Here is a 19,424-nt window from a genome sequence, read left to right as displayed (position 1 = left end):
AAATCATTCTTGATTGCCAAAGATTAGGAGTGGGGCATGGTGGGTTTGGCGAGCCTCTCCCAGGGCCTAGAGCTGCGAAGGCCTAGGTCTGAAACATAACGTGTCGAGCGGAACGCCGTAGCCTGCTGCACGTTAAAAGTTCTGGATGCAGCTCTTTTTAATAGGCAATGGCAATCTGCATTCTATTTGTGGCAAAATATTTGTAAGCAAACTAATGTCGTGTGCAGGCGTTGGAGAGAACCAGTTTTGAAGTTCAATCAATTATAAAACAGAGGCTTTGGCCACCACATCTCCCAGAGCCAGGTTTTTGTGGAGCAGCACACTGTAGTTCCCCAGATGGACCACATTAACTTGCTCCTTTCACAATTTTTCTTTTCATTCTCCAGCCTTTATCATTTGCATCTTTGTTTTTGGGCCAGGGCTTTTCCAAACCATAAAACAGCTGAAAACTGAAGAACATCATCTCTATGTTCATGTTTTCATGCGCGTTCATCTTGTTTTGTTTTTTTCCAGTTAGGTGTTTCACAGGCCTTCCTCCATTCAGATGAGCCATTCCATGCTCTCTTTGCTTCTTCCAGTGTAGGTTTTGGATGGAAACTGTTCCCACTGACCCACTCCTTTAGGAATGTCAACACATAGAAATCGTTACCTGGACGTTTGCTTTCCCCAGTATACATGGAATCAGGGGAACGGGACTTTCTGACATGCCAGGAAAAATCAGTGATTATTTTTCTGATTCTGTCCAAATCACAGAGAGAGGGAGAAGGGACTTTGGAAATCTAGGAGGGTGGTTTGACTGTGAGAAGACAGAGTTTAAAGTGTAGGATATTGTCTCTCCTGCTCCCTTGTGGAACATGCTGTGAAACCCTGGAGGAACGAACCCACCCACCAGCACTACTGGGTGGATCGAGCTTGTTAAATCGGCCCCACTCGGCGCCCGGAGCTTGTGGAGTTCGCTGTGTTTAAAGTACAGTTGACAGTCACTCTGAAGCACTCTGCATCCATTTGCAAGGAACAGGGTCGCGACCTTCCAGTGCGTCTTTGTTGTGGTTCAGTTGAAGTGCATAGCAGGTTGTCTTTGTTATTGAAACAAAGTCGAATGTATTAAATGACTGCTTTGATGCCCTTTTTTGCTTTGTGGCCGCTGTTATGGCGTACAAAGAGCGGTGACTTCATATTATAAATGTCTTCCCCCCTCTGTTTGCCACAAGAAAATAAGAGAATGAACTGCGGCCTTTATGGCATTTGGTTAAGTATTATTGTTATTATTTTGGATTAGGATGAGGTATTGCCGCATTGAAGTTTTCTTCCATCAGCACAAAAGAACAGAGGCCTGCTATCAGCTTTATGACTCTGGTAAACAATAGCGGGTAACACAGCAGGGGCCCAACCTGTAAACTCTGATGTAGTCAAGATACAGAAGTTAATTTCCATGCAGGCATCCTGCAAGTAAGTAGCTCCAGTGAATGGTTCTGCCAGACAGATTTAGTATTATGACTTCCCATGTAATTCAATGGGAATTCTACTGGATTTACTAGAGTACATGGGAAAGGCATGATAATCACTGAACATATTTAACCATGAAATGTATGGAGAACAGACCAGATCCTCCGCTGACCTTAACTGACCACTTCATTGACTCTAACTGCTTGTCATTCGTCATATTTGTCAGAGTGAATAAACAAACCCGTCTTTCATCGCAGTCGTAAAAGACAGAAATAAAACTGTTTTTATTTGTGAGAAACATGAGCAGACGGTTGGGCCTGTAATCTCTTCTGGCTCTCGGTTGTAATGCTGTCCCCACATACTTGTCACCTTCAAGGTTCTCTCTGAACAAATAAGTAATTCTCTAATGATGTCAAGTTGCTGACCCCCTCCACTCAACACTGATGTCCGACTTCCTTTCATAACGCCGCCTTGACCTTCTCCTACAATCAGCGCTGTTCCCACTTCCTGGTGATGTCATTCGACAATTCATGACCATTCATGAGTACAGCTTCGAGTACAATGTTTAGTGTTTTGTAATGTAATAGCCTCCATATTACATCATCAGACTTATACATTCAGTTCTTTTTTGATGACTTTTCTGATGGATGTTTTACACTGGTCAATACACAGGAAATTCACTCCAGCATTACACAGCCATATACTGTATATCCAGAGGTCATATTCTGTGTCTGCAGTTTTTTTTTAGCATCACTAAGCAAAAATTCCATAAATTCCCCCTCTGTTGGTCTGAGAGGACAGGAGACTTCTGCATCTACTTTTTTCTTGTGTTTTCAGGCTGTAGAAAATATTCCCTGTGAGGCAGATTCTGGTGTTTTCAGACAGGTATGGGGCTAACTGTAACTATCAATCATACATGACCTGGATGTTATTCTGCTGCTCTGTGCTGTTTCCTGATTCAGAACCTTGGAAACAAAAACATGAAATGACATGAGGTTCATCTATCTTTACATCCAGTCTTTTCATTTAGACTGAGAGCAGAGAGCTGCAGGAGGACGACGTGCATTTTTAATTCTGATTTCAGCTCCGGTGGCTTCAACTGGAATTTAATTGAATCTTTTTTCTCAGTATCTGTAACTTGTTGCATGTAGTTACTCCGAAACTCTGATCTCATAACCATCATGTGTGGCGTGTTTTAGTGCCATTTTGTACTTTCTCATGCCTTTCCTTCATATTGTCTTCATCGGTAGTTGGGCCAGTAGCCAAGATTTATTTTTACTTTTTATTATCTTTAATGCTTTCATGCCTTTCTTGAGCGTTTCTTGTCTCTAAACCAAACCAGGACACCCTGGAGCCTTTATTTTATAAAATGACTGGATGCAGACTTCATTGAGTATATCTGCTTGTTAAATAGAGCCTTTTTAAAGTAATAATAGTCACCTTTGTTCAGTGCGCTGTATTTATTATATTCTTTCCTGTCAACTACCATGGGCCTCCCCACCATCTTAAAACATCCAGATTTTCATGTTCCCTGATCTCTGAACCTGAATTGCAACCTACTTTTCATTCATCTGGAAACAATCAGCGGCATATGTGGTATTCAGATGTAAAAGTTATGTTGTCATATTCGACTAGCCAGCCAACACTGTAAACGGGTGGCATTTGGATGATGTGACATTTGCTTCCGCATATTAGCCTTCCTCTAGCCAAGCTGTTCTGAGTTACACTGACAGAAATAGGGGTCAGAAGTCGTACAGATGCACTCTGATATGATTGGCACTTGGGAGACTCATGGTTTCACACTTTGGGGATTATCCTCCATTTTCCAGAATGTTCTGCCTAGAGACTCTGAGGGGATGACCTCATGATTGGCGGGGTAGGGGTTGGGGGTTGAGTGTATGTGTGTGTAATCGCACATTCATGATCATGATCAGCTAAGTCCAGAGAAAGATTGCATTGGGATCTGGAAACAGCGCTTCAGTGCAGCCATTATATAATAGAATCGAAAGTAATGGTTGGAAAAGGGGATTTCAGCTGGGACCGGGCCTTTAGCTGCACTGCATGTTTGTATGTTGAATTTATTGCCCTCTGTCAATGAGTAAATTGGCAAAAGGTTAAAGCATATAGAGCACAGAGCCATAGGTTTATGTTTTCTGTGTATACCTGTTCTCCTTTTCAGTGAGTGAGCACCATGGGGATATAACTAAGCCCAGAATTACAGAGAGGAAGCCAGTTTTCTTTAAAACTTGAGCTGAGATCAAACCCTGGGAAAGCAACTGACTTCATGTGGGTTTGTGTGTGTACATGTTTGTGAATGCACTGATTGCATGCGCTGATTCAAACTATATGAACAACTGTGTGCTGTGGTATGTTTTCTCGTTGTCTCTTTTCCTTTATGCCCCTGATTGTGTTCCCCATTATCCCTTATTCCACTTGTAAGCACATCTAAATATAGACCAAGAATTTGCTTAGGGGGCACTCTCTTAGTAGTGGTGGTTAAAAAGAAGACGGGGTATTTGCTGTAATTGTAAATGCATGTGTACAGCCTTAGCTTGGGAAGAGAGACAGAGAAGCGTAAAGAGTATCTGGCAGTTTCTCCTGGCTCTTGCGCTTTCCCAGCTGCTGTGCAGCTTATTTGTCCCTTCAGCGTGGGGCGCTCCTCAGAGTGGACGCTTTGCCTTTGCCGAATACCTTTTCAAATACCTCTTTACCTCAATACAAGTTTCAACCGCTTAACACAACACACATGGAGACAAGTCCCGGCTCTTTTCTGCTTTCTCTCCCCTCCCCATTGCTTGGAAAATCTTACATTTCTACAGAAAAGAAGTGCACACATCCTGTCCTCATTAGACCGGGGAAAGGAGACGGATCTGGCAAGGTCGATCCTATGGAAGCCCTACACATAAGCCCGGCCGAAAAGAACAGAACAGGCAGGCAGGCAGGCAGGCATGCCGCGGCGTTTTATATGGCTCTTGTTCTTAGCCTTTGATGACACTGTTTAGAATAGGAAATATCTAATAAGTCAAGTATTTTGTCTAATGTGCTGCCAGTGGGTTTAGTATTAGCCTGGAGGTCTTGAAACACTATCTCCGCCACAGCAATAATATACATTTAAAATTCTCATGGAGTGACTGAGTGGGAGAGAGCGATGTAAAGAGAGGAAGGGGGCAGCTGAGCGAACATGCTGTAATAGCAACCATGTGCTGGTTGGATCGGGGGGGGTGGGGGTGGGGGCTGGTAGGAGGTAGGACGGGACACACCTTGAGTGTTGAAAATTCTTTGTGAATGCCTCCTCTGTTTTTCAATTTATCATAATCATGTTTCAAGAGACAGCAGTAGCTAATTGGGACTGATGTTATATCCATTAACGTGGATGAGAAACATGGGCAATGACCACAGTAAAGGGCTAAATGTGTTAAACCAGTTAATGGAAGTCATGAATATTTACGCTTTCACCCTGCATTCCTTTTTTTACACGTTTACCTGAGCCTTCCTGTCAGAATCATCTCTACTGTATGAGAAAAGTCTGTTCTTTTCTCTCCAGCAATAAAATATTTTCCAGGAATTTTCTGAAAAGGAAACTCCTCTTGTTGTTGCAGCTTTTTCCCAGCTTCTCTTTTTTTAAAATGTGTCAGTTTTACACAAACATATCCAGTAATTTATTTTTTTCTAGGTAGCATTTAGCTTTATGTGTTTGTCTGTTTCCTCCCCCTTGGGAGCTAGTGGCGGCTTCTTTATTGTCATGAAGATGGCATTCTTTGGTAGCAGAATAAAGATGCCTGTTTTCATTGTCGCTTGAAACCCAGCAACCTACTCACATTGATTTATATCATCTGTCACTGAAAGCTTTTTATTGCCACAACGGCTGGAACTCTCCTGACATCCGTTAGTTGGAGCCAAGCATAAAATCTCGGCTGCTTTATACACAATACCACAGTCGCGGCACGAAACAATTCGATTTGCCGGAGTAAGGCCCTTTTTAAAAGGCATTTCCAATATTGCAAGAAGTGCAAAATGATTTTAAGACCGCAGGAAAAAGTCCCAGAGCATGCCTTTAATGTCTCTGTGGCTATAAGATGCTCTCCTTCTTTGGTCAATTTGTCCATGGTTTCAATCAAGTCAGCTATTTGGTTTGAGTTCCCTTGTAAAGTCAGGATCCAAACAAGAGAAAATAAAACAGCTCCATCCATTTCAATATGGTTTCAGATGAAAAGTTGGTTTAAATTTGAGATGAATTCTCACATCAAGGTTTTAGAGCAGTTACACAGGTTGTATCTAATGTGTTTGTGTTCAGGTTATGAATTCTATTGTTTATTTTATCTTTTGATCATTATTAGGTTTTCTGTTTTTAGACAAATTTAACCCTTAAAGACCCAAACAGCCTCAGGCAACCAAAAGCATCTACTGATCTAAAATGTTAAATAACTTTTGCACCATAAATCCTATCAGTACATTGAAATAATGAAAGTAAAATGCAGTTTCTCAGGTTCTCAGTGTCATCAGATATGACCCATTTGGATATTTAGAGGTGGAAATTGTATCATCTTCAAAACTGATTCCTCAATAAAACCCATGTAGTTTGACAAATGTCAAGATTGTAGACGCTTGTTTTTACATTCATTCATACATTTAGATTTTTCTGAGTTTTGATACAATAACATTTGAACCTTTTATGAACAGTTACACAATCAGTAAATTAAATATAAGAAAATACCGGATTTTCACTGAAAATTGCAAAAAGTAGAGGATAATAGAATAATACATTTAGAGAAAAAATCATTTGTGCCACAAAAATTGGTCTTCAAGGGTTAAACAAAACAAATTTGATGAATGTATAAATTACATTATCAGCATATATATATATATATATATATATATATATATATATATATATATAGTAAAAATACAATATTGTATATATTATACAGTACATATATACATAGTATATATTGTAAAAAAAAAAAAAAAAAAATATATATATATATATATATATATATATATATATATATATTTTTTTTTTTTTTTTTTTTATTTTTTTTTTTTAATTTTTTTTTTTTTTTACAATGCAAAACCAAAACCTTTTACTACAGAAGAGAAACTCTAACTGTAACCGAGGTCTTTTTTTTAAATTGTAGTGTTGGTATTTTTCTCCTGTTGGTTTCACTGAATACAGTCCTACCTTCAATCTCCTGTTGTACACTTTCTCAGGTGCGTCGACATGAAAAGAAGCGCTGCAGTCGTGACTCTGCAGCAGCCATCGAGGCCTCGTCGCGCCACAGCGGAACCGGACAGGACAGCGGCTTCGGCAGCGACAGCGCCCGCATCCGAATTGTCCAGATCGAGCAGCAGAGCGGCGCCAGCCACCACTGCATCGCCCGGCCCTCCCACAAGTCCACCATCACCAAGAACCTCAGCTTCATCCCTTTTGACATCTTTCTCACCGCTAGTAGGCTGTCTGTCATGACCTACGCCTGCTCCAGTCCCCCGAAGGCGCTTCCCTCATCATCAGACACCCCCAGCACCCCCGAGAAGAAGGAGCCTGGGGAGAAGGTAAACAAATGCCTGTAACATGGAAGCTCTCGCATGAGTCAGGTTCTGGATCTGTCAGTGGTCCATGTGTGTATAATTAGTCTTACCATGCACATTTACAGTACTTCAGCAGTGTGGCGGTGTGTAAGTATAAAATATCTACATTACTGTTTCCAAATTAACTTTTTAATTTGAACGTTTGATTTGTGGTTGATGAGGGTAAGTTCAGTTTCCACAACTATGGAACAGAATTCAACTGACAGAATGATATACTTTGTAAAATGTATATATTAATCCCATCAGTCTGTCATTGCTCAGACAACTACTCCTAGCTTTAAAAATGTATAATGTGCATAGCCTCTTTGCATGTGAAGTCAAATTACAGATTACTGTGTTGTGGTGGGAACTGCAGATGGAAGACAGTGATTCTCTGCACAAAAAGTCTGAAAACCTCTTGAAGTGTCTCTGGTTGGTAGCATTTACTGTTAAAATCAATCAAACAGAGAAACCACAGGGAGATTTTATTGATTAACAAAATGTATTTTGAATACTCCGACTGCTGTAATGATTATAGATTTAACAAAAAAACAAAACCTACAAACAGCAGCATTATCTTAAATGATAGTTAACAGTTGCACAAAAGACAGCCGAAGGTAATTAAGTTGTCTTTAGGTTTTACAGACCATTGCACATAAATCCACATCTCTAGTGGTATTTTCTGCACCTTTGACAGTAGTGAAGTTAGTGAGATTGCATACACACAATTACATGACCTCAAAGAACACATTAAAATCCTCTGGATATTAAAAACTGTCTTGTCCAAAAAACCAAACACTTTTAAATTCTGTCATCTGTTTTAAGGTGGGAAAGAGTGCCCTTAACCAGCCTGAGACGCTGTCTGAGTCTCCTCCAGCTTCAGCCTCCCCAACTCCAGACCCAGCCTCCGCTGCCCAGGGCTCCCTCGCCGGCCTAACAGCAGAAGACATCCTCAACAGCAACACCTCCCAGCCGGCCTCCCCACTCCTCAGAGGCAGCCTGCTGTCCCTGGACGGGCTGCCAACTCCCAGCCGCTCCTCGGCCCGCCAAGCACTGGGTGTCACTATAGTGAGGCAGCCCGGGAGGAGAGGGGCTGGGGACCAGGTGCTGGAGCCCCTGCTTTACCTCCAGGTGATGCAGCCTTCGGCTCTGCTCAGCTGCCACCACCGCAAACAGAGGATGGAGCTGTCTGTGTTTGATGTGGCCTTAAGAGGAGTGGCTTCAGACTACAAGTGCCTTGGTAAGGGAGATCAAGCACAGACAGAAACCTATAAAAAAAATAGATAAAAAACAGGAGTTGGTTTGACTTTTTTAATGTTGCTTTTGTTTTGTCAGTTTATTCCATTTCTGTGAACGTTTTTAAAGTAAGTGAGGATAAACCAGTGCAGAATAGGTTGTTATAGCTGTTAAGATGTTGAAATAATCATAATCAAGAAAAAGGATAGGATTTTTATATATGAATTATATATATATATATATATATATATATATATATATATATATATATATATATATATAATATATTTAGGCTAGTTTAACACCAGCACATTATAACCACACTAATACCACATCATGCCACTTTGTACCAGCATGTCATAAAACCAATACATATACAGTATCCTCGTGTTACATATTTTTAACTTCTTTTCCCTTAATTGAATCTTCCTCTTTATTTCCAACTCTCCAGATCCAGGGAAGACTCTTCCTGAGTCTCTGGACTACAACGTGTCGTGGCTGCAGACAGTAGCAGGAGAGGTTGACGGTAAAACGGGCATCCCTCCCCCTCTGCTCTGCCTCCAGATTAAAGATTTCCTTAATGGACCAGGTGGGAAGCATTCACACACACTCACTCACACACTCACACACACACACACACACACATAAAGAGTGTTCAACGAGTGCAACTGTACAGTCACGCTAACATGCGTGTTTATTTTTTTTAAGCATCCGTTTCACATTTGATCCCATTTCAGGGGAAATGCTCACTGCTGTGAAGCAGCGAGGAGAGCGCACACATACGTGCAGAAAAAACACACACCAGAGGCAAAGGCAGAGGTCTTTTACACAGTCCTGTGGATTTTAGTGTATGTATAAAGTCCGACCTCTTTCATAACGACTGGTTTTCTATTTTTGGACTGATTTGATAGCCATATGAGTCACTTTAATCCAAGGTCGACCTTTGGGTGTGGCTGACATCTTACCCGAAAAGAATTGCAATGAATAAAAGTGTGAGTGGGCTTTTGAGTGTATGAATGTGAGCTACCGCCTTATCCCTGCGAGGGTTTCGTGAAGAGTGTGTGTAGGCGCAGGACATCCTTCAGAGTTCAGCTCCTTGAACCCAGCAGGCCAGATGCTGCAGAAACATACGCAGACACACAAACACTAACACCGAACCGCAGGCGTACCGTGACATACAGTATTTCATTCACATCCATAACATGAACACATACTGTGCATGTATACAGAAGAGAGCCCCATGCTAGAGAGTCGGTGTTATTCATGATGGTTTTGGGAAGTGTAAAGCTCCCTCGCCTACACACATCCCTTCCTGCTGTCAGCAGGAAGCCCTCAGCATCTTTGTCCACCTGGACTCACGCCACAAAGCACAATGTGGCCCTCTGTACGCCACAGTGATCACACTGTGGAGTCATACTCTACCAATGTCCATCTACCCCTCTGCTCACACCAGATGACGGAAGTGGTCGAATTAGAGAGGGCGTGACCTTTCCCTGAGTCAGAAATGACATCAGCACTTCAGTCAGGTTGAGCCTATGGTAAATATGATTCTTTTCTGAAGGGGATTAACTGTATACATGTGAGGAAGGTCAGTTTTTTTTTAGGGCAGAGTATGCACGGACCTCTGATGTCCCTGTGGAGAGGCACAAGAAAAACGATCAGCCACAGATGTAAAGTAAATCATCCAAAAAAAAAAAGTTTTAAATCTAGATTACATCTTCATAAATGTATGTGTTTTAACAGGATGTTTAGCTGTTGGACTAAACAGGATATGGCTTGTCAGAACCTTCTAGATAATTCATTTTGTGCAGTAGGTGCATCTGATAGTGTTCAGTTGAATTGCAGACATTGACAATGTACAATTACTGTCACGGATTTCCCTTGAACTTGTGCAAAACCAGAGCTATCCTTGTCTTGGTCGGATAATTTCATTCATAATCACTCACATTCATCTCCTCACCTGCACATGGACTCACAAATAACCCCCCCCCCACATATGACTCAGACAGGATCCAGGCTTAGGACATTGCCCCAGGTCAGACTCTGCTGGAAACATCTAGAATTGACCGCACATGCTACTGGTTCCTCCTCACCCACACAGGCCGACATGGGCTCGCAAACACTCATCTGTGTGTTGTTTGGGTAGAAGACTCTCTGGTGGAGATAAGCATCCTCTGCAGGGATGAGTGAGCAGAGGAAGAAGTTACAAACTGCATGACGCACCGACAACATTACATGAACACAATATTCCATTCTTTGCTCTGAAAAAGACAATATCCTTACATGGCTGTTTAGGAAGATCTGCTAATATTCCATTTTACATGAACCAAAGTTAAAAAGTTTCCACTCGTGGCAGGTTTGGTCCATCTTTCTTTCCTTAAACCACCTTCTTTAAAAGGTTAGAATTGTAATATTTGCATAAATATAAACAAGAATCTGTTGGTATGTAAGTTTTTCATAATGTTTATCAATGGATCAGAGTTGTAGGATTTGCTTTTGGACATCCATCTGCAGCACGGCCTTGTAAACTGTAGATTATTTAGTTTGGATTATGTACAAAGCACTGAACTCATAAAAGCCCAGTTGAAATTCATATGTCAAATGCACTTCATACACGTGTCTCCAAATCTGAATGATACCAGCACCTTCCATGTGTCTCCATCAGGAAATGCTACATCTGTAAAGCCATATTTTATTTAAATCCCAAAATATGCTGTTCGCATGTCCTGTATGAAATGTGGACGTGGGCACAATTACATTTTTTTTTTTTTACCAACACACAGGAATGGAAATGTTTTTATTTGTATTTACCGCAGTGCTGATGTTATTAATAAATGTTGAATTAGAATAAAACAAAAAAGGGAACAAGACTGAAAAAGTGGAAAGTTGGATGCAGACAGTATTATGAAGAAGAAAGAAGTAAATCCAGCGTCGTATTTATGTATCCCCTGTTGTTTTTCACAGATGGTTTATTTGCAACTGTCTGTCTGTCGCCCTGTGTGTGCGCTGTGATGTGCATGTATCATGTCTGGCGCCTCTACTTTGATTCGACAGTGCTTCACATTTGATTTATTTCAGCGAGGCACAAACGGAGAGCAGACCGCTGTGAGGCCACGTCTTGCTGTGTGTTTACAACAATGTGCTCGCAATTTCAGCAGCATTTATTCTGCAAGACCAATCAAAGCTGTCCTCCCAAGGATGCTGAGTGGGAACCACTTGTAACATGTGTACTGTATACTGGATGGTGTTTCAGCGCTGACCCTCACTCAGCAGCCGCTCATCACATACACACACACACACGTATAAACACTGCTAATGCAGATGCATACAGGAAGCCAGATTTCTGAAAACCAGGAGGGTTCAAGGCTTGACCAGCAAACAGGTCCATGAAAAAGACAGTGATGGGTTTGTTTTTTTTTCCATCAGAGTTCGGTGATTGACCAGCAAACACACACATGCACACGTGTACTTCCCTTCTGGCCTTCTATCATCTTTCTTACTCTGTTCCAGTTTCTGAGAGGGTCAATGAGCGAGTCCAGAGATGTAACTGCTACCATTTGGAGACGGGAGATCAGCCTTCCCTCAGTAGAGAAGCAGCAGGTGATAGATTAGCTAGAACAAATTGGAACCATTACTCTCCCGTGTCCCTGGTTCCCGTCAAGCTATGAGTTCGTAGAAATGTTGTCAGTTACTGTATACAAGCCCGTGCCCCTCCGAACTGTCCAGAACTGCTCTAATTTGAGTCAGATGGCATCAGAGGCGCATGTCACTGGCCTTACTTGGTACACAGCTTTTTTTTGTGACAGTGGGATTCTGCAGATACCCCTCAAGAATTACTGGCTAGTACAAACACAGACATACACACATCATGTAGGAAAACTCGTGCCCTTCATATACAGACCTTGTGTAATTGGACACATTGCCACCTGTGTCTGACACGGGCTTTTTTCTGACAAAAGTCAAGCGTAAAAGCCAGCTAAAGAAATCAAAGGTGGGGTGGGAATGAAAACAATGTTCGCGGTGGGTGCACACACACCAACACTCGGTTCAAAACAGGGACGGCGTCATGCATGACCTCGCCTAAAAGCCAAAGTAACCTGGATAATAAGCATATTTGATCTCTTCCACCACTTTGCAGAGATATATATGTGTGTATGTGCCTCTGTCAGACCTTGATCTCCCACTTTCTCCAGTGCTAATAGAGGCTGACACCTGAGAAGGGCCAGTCTATGATTCCCTGCAGCCTGTTCACATTAAGGCCTGTTCTTTAAAGATATGTGAACACCAACACCACCTCTCAACCTCCAGGTCTGAAGCTCACTCCATACACAGATCTTTCACTGACAGTCTCTGGCTTAAAATAGCTGTTAGTCTGAGGTTGAAATCAAGGTGTTCCCACTAAAAGTATTCGTGTGTGAGTGAATGCCACTGTTGGAAAAACCCCTCTTTAGACTAAGCCTGTTCAGTGATGAAAGCCTCAGCACCTTTCCTATAACAAATGGAATTTCTTATATATTTTTTTTTTCTATTAGATCTGTATTCCGTCTGGCTCCTGTAAAACATAGCAGACACATATGAAAGTAGTGATAAATAATGGTGCTTTTCCACCGCATGGTACCGGCTCATCTTTACTCTGCTCTACTGACTTTTTTTTTGGTTTTCATCAGGCAAAAGTTGTCAGTTGTACCTGTAACCTGGTGTTAATTTTAAGAAAGACAGTGGAGTACTAAAAGGTGATATGAAAATACTGCAGATTGTTGATTTGTCCCCCAAAAATATCACTTTTTTTTCTTCACTTAAGTTTTTATTAAAATTTTATGAACACATAATCAGCGAACACAACAAAAAGCGAACACACAAACCTTGCTTGGATACAATACACGACATTATATTCATATTATTCAGTCCTTCCACCATTCCAGGTTCTGTAATCAGTCCGTTTATTCCATTTTTTGTCAATTTGTGCTTCTTGTAGTCGCAGTTAGAGAGTTATTTTTTCCATTGTATATATTCCTTCAATAATTGTGAACCATTGGTCCTTTGTTGGTGGTTCTGTCTTTCCCCCGTTTCCTGTAATAGCTTTTTTGCAAGCCACTAAAAGTACCTTAACTAAGTGCACTGCAAAAATCCAAATCTTACCAAGTGTATTTTTCTCATTTCTACTCAAAATATCTCATCACACTTAAAATAAGACATAATCACCTAAAGAGTAACTTGAGATATAGGAACTTATTTTTAGACAAAACTTCTTGAAAATTTTATTTCAAGAAATCTTACCAAGATCATTTTCACTTGTTCAATTGGCAGAATTTTTTTTTTTGCTTAATTCAAGATTTTTTTATTTAATTCAGGCAAAAAAATCTGCCAAAAAAATCTTGGTAAGATTTCTTGAAATAAGATTTTCAAGATCTATTGCCTACAAATAAGTTCTTATATCTCACTTACAAGTCACTCTTTAGGTGATTATGTCTTGTTTTAAGTGTGATGAGATGTTTTGACTAAAAATGAGAAAAATACACTTGGTAAGATTTAGATTTTTGCAGTGTGCATGTTGTTTCCCACTACATTTCCATCAGACAAGTCAAAAAATGTCACTTTCACCATGTTATCATTGTGTAAATGCTCCACTTTTCTCTCAATCTTCTTCTTCTTCGGAGGCCTCTTCCTCTTCTACCAGTAACCACCACAAAAATGAGCATCAAGAACAGAATCCCATGTGTCATGTGGAAGATGACATCTTTGCAGTTTTATTTGGTTATCATTATAATGCCCAGCTACACTGACAGGATCTATGGACCTGCAACAGAAAAGTACCTGGTATCAAAAGTGGGTTAAGCTGGTATCATGTGGGGAGAAGGCAGCAATAGATTTGTAAGAAATGGGTCTCAGTTTGCTTTTTCAGTGTTAAAGAGGTGTAGTCGTGTATATGACCTAGCGAGGTCTTTATCATAGTACTGTATTACATCTTAATACATAAATATAGGAATTTTCAGTTTATCCCGTATAACTTATAAGCCTGCAATGACTTATAAAGGGTTATATAGAAGTGAATTTTTCCTCCTGTTGTGAGGTTTTAGTTTCCTTTTTTTATGCCTAGATAGTGAAACCAAATGGAACGTTGGTTTAAAGCCTGATACTCACATTCCCATTGTGTATAGAAACAGCCAAACTTAAGGAAATGACACAGATGTACTCAACATGAAGTCATATAATACTGTGCAGTTATTTTATTAGAATTCTGCAAAAGATTCATCGTTTGACATCGCTCCACTGCAGTAAAAACACTGATGTGCTCCATTGGTTGCTGGATAAAACCAGGGGGAAGTTGGACAGATGCTGCGACTCCTTTCCCAGCATCTTCCATGGAGAGTTCCCTCTTAGTTCACAGAACGTAAAATCCAGATATGCTCCATGCTCCATGCTCCCGTCGGTTGACAATGTAAGGTGAAAGAAATGTCCTTATGATCTGTCTTTCCCATAAGGACCTCTTAAATTGAGACAGTGATAGTCAGTGTTAGTCATTTGTCATGGGAAGCATTATGATTCTTGTGAACTATAACATGACATCCTCGCTGTACTGCACTGAAATTTGCAGAATGTGGATATATGAAGTCAGGAGACAACAAATATGAATCATTTTAATGGACTGATGATATTTGCGCTTTCAGCAGGTGGTTTAAGGGAGAATGTTGTTGCTAGTGTCGTTGTTGACATGCACTGATTTTAACCCTGATGTGCAGAAACAAATGAAACCTCATCTTATCAATGAAACATTAATAAGTATATTGTAACTGTTGGAAATATAGGGAGGTTTTATTCCCGACCAACTAACCGATAAAAGCAGGTCATGTTATTAAAACCATAGCGTCGTATCGAGCTTTATCGGCTGCAGAACAGCGCCGACCCCTTAGTCCAGGTGATTTCTGTTGAACGGGTAATAAATCCCTAAACATAGCTAGAAGTGACTGAGTGTAGCAAAGAGGATGGTGTTTTTGGGCTGGATGGGGGTGGGGTGGGGGGCAGAGAGGGACCTATGGAGGGAGGACAGCCCATAATCAGGACCAGGTCTCCCTGAGTAGAGAGCCAGACAAGGACCAGGACCAGGATCTGGTGCTGGCCCTGAGAGTGATCAGAGACAGCTTTACATGATTACAGTGGGGGGGGGTTGATTAGGTAGATGGGCTGAAGAAGAGTAGAAGATAGAAAGGGATGAGGAATAGAGGAGAGGCAGAGGGATGGGCTTCATGACACAGAGGGGGACGTGAAGGAGCAGAGGAACCTGGATGAACAGCTGCATATGGGCTATTTATTTCACCACTGGAAAGTTTCCTGGTGATAAGTCAAGTGGAAATGATAAGCTACATTGCACAGCAAATTCCTCCTATCTGTACTCCAATTCCTCTCTCCAGCCATCCTTCCATTTGACCATGTGCCTCACTTCCACTGGATTAAATAAGAAAGGCTCCTGAGGGCAGAGTCAGTGTGTGTCTATGTGGGTTTCTTTTTTCTTGGCAGCGCTCCCGCTCTTGTCATCCAGTGCTCCTACCTGGGAAGGAGACAGACGGGAGGCCTAAAACCCTTAAAAAGCCTCTAAACACTGCTGCCTTGATGAGACCATGAAAAACAGCTGCGCTTGTTTTCGGCTGCTTCCCTCTCCCATCATCATGACCAAGTGGAAAAATAGGATAATGGAAGTGGTGTAAAACGGCATTGAGTTAATTCATGTGTCTCTGTAAATTCCAGTCAAGTGTTTGAAGGCTGCAGTGCACCAGAGAGCTAAGAGGTAGAACAGGAGAGCAAGGGATCTTAGATTTATATGGCTGGCATGAAGAGAAGATTCTCTTCTGCTGTTCTGCAGTGTCACGTTAGGATGTTGCACTGAGACAGCCCATAATTTTGACAGTGCATATGTGTGCATATAAAAGAAGGAGACACTGAGACTGGACCCAGCTGTCCTGTAACAGGTCTTTGCATGCGAAGCCCAGCGATCTGAAGAAGAGAGCGAAGTCCGGAGTTTGATTTACAAGACGTGGTACCATGCAACATCTCGTGTGTTACGCAGCAACAGATCATTCTCAGCAAAAACCGCCTATTCTTAAAACCCCCAAATGGATTGTGTCCAGTTTATGGTAACTTTCGAAATGAGAAGTAGTTTTTAAAGAGTTAGAACCTCAGCCAACAGTGAATTTATTCAATTTGTGTCCTGGGTCTAATATAGTTTAAAAGGCCCGAAAGACTAAACAATCATTCACTAGATTACCAATCATAAAAACTAATGTGCATATTTATTTTTTCAATAGCCTTCTGTCATAACACATTGTTGATTTGTTCCTTTAAACAATATAGGCATGTTTTTTATTACCTGTCCAACAGTGTTGTTCTCTGGACTTCCTGCCCGGCTTTCTTTTTCACTCACCACATCATAAATACAAGTAGAGATGAGCACAGGACATACTCCCTTCTTTTTACAGAGTCTCTTCTGAACAATCCCGATGGAGATTAAGTTTGTCAAATTCTGCAGACAGCTCCATTTTTATAAACATTAATGCTTCTATTTAATGTTGTCTCTTTTTCTTTGCTCCCTCATGTTTAATCTTTTCTTTCCTGCCCTTTCTGTCTTTCCACTCCCTCCACAGCTGAGCTCAATGTGGAGCTCTCACGCCCACTTAAAATCAACCCCACACTGGCCAAACTGGAGCAGGCCAAGGCCTACCTGAACAAAGTCCTTCCTAATCACCCGTGGGACGTCTCCAGTAAAGCACAGTCCACCTCGTCCACTCCTCACTCTTCACCCGCCAAAGCCGTCCCCAGGGCCTTTCCCCCTCGTGCAGACCCCCACCAGGCTTCGACCAGCAGCTTCAGGACCCTCGGTTTGTCCTTCCACAAAGTGTCTGTCCACACGGCGCAGATTGTTGTCGTCATGGAGACGGAGGCCCATCCAATGAGACCCAGTGTGACAGTATCAGTGTCAGCTATGAAGGGAAGTCTGAACATAAAGTCAGGACCGAGGATAGATGGTGAGTAACATCCAAGCATTTTGTTTTAACATCCACCCACTTGATTTTTTTTTTTTTATGGCTTAAATAAAACACTCCAATGACTGTTCCCTCGTTCCAGGTTATATCACTAATATACAGAGGGCCCAGTCATTAAATCACTCATTGTCTTCAAGTGTGAAGTCCAAAACATCAAACCGTGTGTTTGATCCACCTCCTTCCACCGTATTCCAAAATATCGCCACTTGTTTCAAGAGAATTCTCAAAGCAGGTGGAGCTACATTGGAAACAACTGTAGTGACTTCACCCCATTTGGCAGAATTTAGCCTCTTTTAAAGAAACCACAATTTTAAGACTCAGTAATGCACTGCACTAAATGTACACACTGTTTTGTGATGTGTCATTTGTCGAGTACCCAGCCTCAACACGTGACCCGTCAGGGTTCGATCACAGTCCTTTGAAAATGAGGCTCGGCTACACAGAGCTTCACATAAATGGCATAAATAGGCAGCTGAGAACAGATTGTTCTGAGATTCATATCATTATGTAACAAAAACAGGATGTGGATAAACTCGTCAGTGCACCACATGCAAAGATTTTATTTGTTCACATCACAAATGTAGATTGTTGTTCTTTCTTTTGTGAAATTGGGCATTTAATGATCATATAAACAATTTAAATTAATTCCTACATTACACTCATCACAGTAGGGTTGAAATGTATATAAAGAAGTGTAGGCTGACAAAAATGGGATTCTATGAATTTTTTTCTTAAGATTAATTATTAACAGTACCTCTAGAGCGCTTAGTCAAACTTTCCACTGTCCACCCATGTTTGTTCAAGAATATGTGATGTTTCAGGCTTTTTGGAAGATGTCAGATCTTCTCCACCGTCCGATGCTTACATTGTGAATATTTGACAAGCAAATACCAGCGTGGCTTTTCCAAATCATATTGGAATATTACTTTTTACACATGCTAGTAGTCCTCATCTTCCAAATACAAGGTTTTTCAGTAAACTGTAAAGTGAGATGTTTGTGTTAGTCTTGGACCTAATGTTATTGTGAGGCCGTATTTGTTCAGTTGCGTGGATGTGTCTGTTTTAGACCCTGAGAAAGACAGATATTTTCGTGCATTTACGTATGAGTATGTGTGAGAGCGAGATGTTTGTTTTCGTGTTCCGACCAAACCCTGTGTTCATCAACACTGACTATTATCCAGGAGGCATCACAGTGTTTCCATTATGACAATCAGAACTGCTAATGCTAATGTAAATTAAAAAGCTTCCAATTCCTCTGTGCCGCTGGGTGTGAGCCGACACACTGTAACAGATGATCTGGGATTTTTGGTTTGTGTCTCAGTTTTTGCAATATTTTTGGCATGTCCTCTGAACTGGACAGCAGATGGAAACAGAAGGATGAAAGGGAGTGAGGGGTTGAGGATCCACATGAAGCAGAGGCGGTCTGCACCTCAGTGCCACTGAGCAACACGTCCCGTATAGACCAGGACTACAGAGGGACGAGGACAGAGCTCAAACTCAACTCCCTAAGTGCCTGCATCTGTTTTACAGATGTTGTTATATAGGGTTACTTCAGATAAAATGATTGTCGAAAATGTTAATTAAAACCTCAAACAATTTGCACTTTGTTTACTCAAATCTGCATAACTGCACGGTGACACAATGCTCAGCGCTGCTGCCCTGCGCTGATTTCCACCAGCTTTTCAGCTTTCATCCATCTTTGATGTGTTGACTTTGATAAACACAGTTGAAACTGCATAACCAATGCAATGGAAAAAGAAATAAAGTTTAGAGACAATTGTGCTAATGCGAAAGTTAATCCTCTCCCACTCATTTTGCTTTCAAAGGCTCTGCTATTTATAGAGATTATTCTTCCTTTTCACATAACAGCATCAGATTTGTAAATACTAGTTCTTTTATTTGTTTACAGTAAACACAGGAAATTAGGAGATTAGTGTGCAGTGAACTTTGTTTTCATGGTTATGGTTTTCCCCTTTACCAACACCTTGAATCAGAGCCACTGCTACTCAGTGTTCAAGTTTATTTGGACATGAATAAAAATGCACCACTGTTTACTGACATAGAAGTCATGTGTCCTCACTTCAGCTCCAGAAACCTGATGCCAGTTATGTCTGTTCTGTTCAGGATACAGTAATAACAGCC

At 41.2% G+C, this 19,424-nt stretch overlaps 1 protein-coding gene across 3 annotated transcripts in view; it reads left to right on the top strand.

Annotated features, from left to right (window-relative positions):
- The window catches only part of vps13b (vacuolar protein sorting 13 homolog B), a 464,114-nt gene that overhangs the window by 302,245 nt on the left and 142,445 nt on the right, over positions 1 to 19,424 (top strand). For all 3 annotated transcript variants that reach the window (XM_030157727.1, XM_030157729.1, XM_030157728.1), the window contains exons 35-38: positions 6,655 to 6,996; positions 7,837 to 8,251; positions 8,699 to 8,836; positions 16,884 to 17,264. In XM_030157727.1, the coding sequence (XP_030013587.1) occupies positions 6,655 to 6,996; positions 7,837 to 8,251; positions 8,699 to 8,836; positions 16,884 to 17,264 (1,276 nt within the window). The remainder of the gene's footprint in view (positions 1 to 6,654; positions 6,997 to 7,836; positions 8,252 to 8,698; positions 8,837 to 16,883; positions 17,265 to 19,424) is intronic.

This window comes from Sphaeramia orbicularis, chromosome 16 (genome assembly GCF_902148855.1).
Source record: "Sphaeramia orbicularis chromosome 16, fSphaOr1.1, whole genome shotgun sequence".
Taxonomy (NCBI): Eukaryota; Metazoa; Chordata; class Actinopteri; order Kurtiformes; family Apogonidae; genus Sphaeramia; species Sphaeramia orbicularis.
This window is presented reverse-complemented; position numbering and strand designations above follow the sequence as displayed.